Consider the following 3,344-nt stretch of genomic DNA (forward strand, 5'->3'; position numbering starts at 1 on the left):
GCAAGCATCTTAGCCCCCATGTCCCCCATGGCGTTCCCGCTGATGTCAAGCTTGGTGAGCGAAGAGTTGCTGCCGAGGGCGTTGAGAACGATGGTCAGGTCGCTTTTGAGTCTGGAGTCTGCGAGAGACAGGGAGGTGAGGGGCTGGGAGGGGGGACGAAAAGGGGAAATGAAAGAAGAAAACATTTTTCMGAGTGGGTCGAATAAAGATAACGGAGTAAAACACATTGTTAGGAAGGACTGTTTGTACGTTTACAGCCTTTTTATAATGCAGGACAAGTCCCATCAGTGTGATTTAAAGTACTGATTAGTCTATAGAAGGATTTAYCTAGATTAATTTTGCTGGAGTGCTGTGTGGATGGGTGAATGAGGGCACAGATGTTAAAGCATTTTTAGTGTCTTGCTTGGACAGAAAGGTACTTTATGAATATAATACATTTAGCATTTATATGATTTGATTCCATTAAACCTTTAAAACTTTGTCTCTCAAGGCAGTAGGTGAGTAAAGATTTTGGATAGAAACCTTGCGACTCCCCTTCCTCTGACTCTCACATCAGCAGACTCAGCAGCCTTCTTTRAAGGACAACTAAAAATATATCGTATTTAATCTGTTTTTGTTTTAATTTGCTTTTTGTATTTGCTGTTGCACTGTGTAATTTATATATTAAAAAGGTGCTATATAAATAAAGATTTACTTATTTACTTTTAGAATTTGTTCTTTATTAAGGTGCCTGGACAGAACATGAATACAAAACAACCCAAGTTAAAAAAAAGGGAAAGATCTGCAGAAATCCTGAAGCAATGCTGACCAAGACCACTTTAAATTTCACCTTTCACCTTTCTGGTTTTATTTTTTTATTTTTAAAAGTAGCGCGACCCCTRCTTGTTGCCGCATGACCTGTTCACCAGTTCCCCCACRTTTTTGTYGTGTGTGTCTTCTTGAATGGGTGTTCTTAAATGTAATTTCATTGTGCTCTGAATAAAGCCATCATCAATCAACCAATTAAATTTTTACAAGCAAGTTTATTTCATTCAAAGTGTGAAAACTGTGGGATGACTCAATACTTGGCCAGTACCATTCATTAATAGACACATACACTTTTGTTTCTATTGTTGTGACCAAATGAGTGGAATAGCAGCGTTTGATGTTATTCCACCTGTCTCAGGCTGAGTGCGTACTGAATCCATCAACTACACTCAAACACACCTGAACAAAACAAAGTGCCACTGGCAACATGGAGGTAAACCTGTATGTAACTGCCCACACAAACACACACAAACACACAAATTAAAAACTCAGCTGAGCAGTGTCTGACGTTGGGCTGGTGGGTTTTCCTGCTGAACTTGCTAAAAAGGAAGATAGAGAAACTTATCTCAACGCGGCTTCACTTACCTGTCAGTTCTAGTTGTGAGATACCCAGGAGACACGTTACACACTCCATCTACCCACCCAACACACACACACCTACTATGTCTCTCTATACTTGTGGGGACATTCCATTGACTTCCATTCATTTTTTTGGAAATGTTATATCCAAACCCTGACCATTTACCCTAAAATTAACCTCACAGGTACCTGACCCTAAAACTAACCTAAACTCATTTCACACCTTTGTCCTGAAGCCCCCCCACCCCCACTCAAAATCAGCCTCCGAAGTCGTGGGGACCAGGCTTTTGTCCACACGAGGCTGCATTTTCCTGAAAAATCGTCCCCACCAAGTAGCAAAAACAAGGTCACACACATGCACGTTTGTATCATGTCCTTATTAGGACCGTTCATTAACTTCCATTCACTTCCAGTTGTTTCTAAAGCCTAACTCTGACCGCTTTACCTAAAGCTAACCTAAAATTAATTTACACCTTAGTCCTAAACTTAACCCCCAACCCAAAAATGGGGTTACACCATATTAGGACCAGTCTTTGGTCCCCATAAGGACTACTGGTCTTGACAAGGTAGGTGTGTGTACCAGAAACCATTACAAATACAAGTTACGGTTACAAATACAAGCACACACACACAAAATAAGAACATTATAGTATTTTGGTCATCACAATAATCATAGTATTTTGGTCATCACAATAATCTGCTCTCTGCCAAGAAAAAAAATTACAGTCGGCCAACTTTCCTCCTTATCTGTTTATTTATTGCTTTCTCTCATGAGCATCTTTTTACCAGCTACAGTTTCTTCACCTAGTCTTTGTGTGTCAGTGTGCACCTGCACTGTCAGCTTAAAGATGTGCCCCCACCTTACTCACACACACACACAAACACCGAGAGAGCGATCCAGCTCTCAGCAGCATCATTAATCTATCACATCTGTCGCTGTGGGAGAGAAAGGAGGGCAGACACCAGAGTGAAACTTGTTACAGCCCCCATTACAGAGAGATAACATGAAGAAGATGGATAGGGAGACATGAAGGACTTGACAAMTAAACCATGAGCAGGTCTTGAATTCTCAGAACAGACAGGGATCGCCACATAGAAAATGTGAGCATCACGACAGCAGCTAACGCTCAGTATACAAACTGTTTACACGCCTTTCTGTTTGCTCATGGTATCACTTTAATGTTACTGATATGTGTTGAGAAACTGTACCGGTACAAGCCCAGAGATTTTCTGCAGTCGTGTAGGTGCTGACTGAAAACATTGATTATCTGACTGAACATCTTTTCTGTAATTAACTTTAGTTCTGCTGACAAAGAAAAATAAAAACCAAGGAATCAGATACTTACTGATTCCTCCTCTTGAATCATGTGAACCAGGCCATCCAACACGGGAGCAAGGTTTCTAATTCAAACAAAAGACAAGACGAGAAACAAATGAAAACAAAATTCAAACTTATTTTCCTAGATTAATGATATTTTAAGTAAGGAATATACGTGGTTCAAACTTGTGCTAACTATTTTTATAAACTTAGCACAAAAAGTAAGGAAACTAGTGTTTAGTAGATTATTTCTTTGTTGTAGCCATGCTTCTTGGAAATAAATCTTATATTACTGGAAAGCCTGTTAATTTCCCTTTTAAATAGTGCCACATTTGTAAGGAACATGCATTTGTRGGATRAGTAGTAGAGCTGCAAAACAGCTCATTTTGTTGTTGCTACTGACACCAGCTTTTGCAGGTGCTGCCAATAAAAAGATTTATTGCCAAAAAGCATGGTTTCAACAAATAAAAAATCTACCAAACACAACAGTCAGACTGAAAAGAGGCTSGGGTGGATAATCCTGCCAGTGCTTAAAGGAGACCAATTATGGGTCCTGGAAATTTTTATGGTATGTCTGTGGGCTATCCAGACCATGTTCATTCAATTTAATGCACAAAATAATTCTCAGATAATAAAATTT

General features: G+C 39.5%; 1 protein-coding gene across 1 annotated transcript in view; it reads right to left on the minus strand.

The window, feature by feature from the left end:
* Positions 1-3,344, minus strand: part of LOC106524124 (leucine-rich repeat-containing protein 16A) — a gene marked incomplete in the record, with an annotated part of 107,406 nt that overhangs the window by 17,421 nt on the left and 86,641 nt on the right. Inside the window, 2 exon segments of the mRNA XM_014017798.1 lie at positions 1-143; positions 2,733-2,787. Coding sequence (XP_013873252.1) covers positions 1-143; positions 2,733-2,787 — 198 coding nt within the window.

Source organism: Austrofundulus limnaeus, unplaced genomic scaffold, assembly GCF_001266775.1.
Source record: "Austrofundulus limnaeus strain Quisiro unplaced genomic scaffold, Austrofundulus_limnaeus-1.0 Scaffold177, whole genome shotgun sequence".
In the NCBI taxonomy this organism is placed as follows: domain Eukaryota; kingdom Metazoa; phylum Chordata; class Actinopteri; order Cyprinodontiformes; family Rivulidae; genus Austrofundulus; species Austrofundulus limnaeus.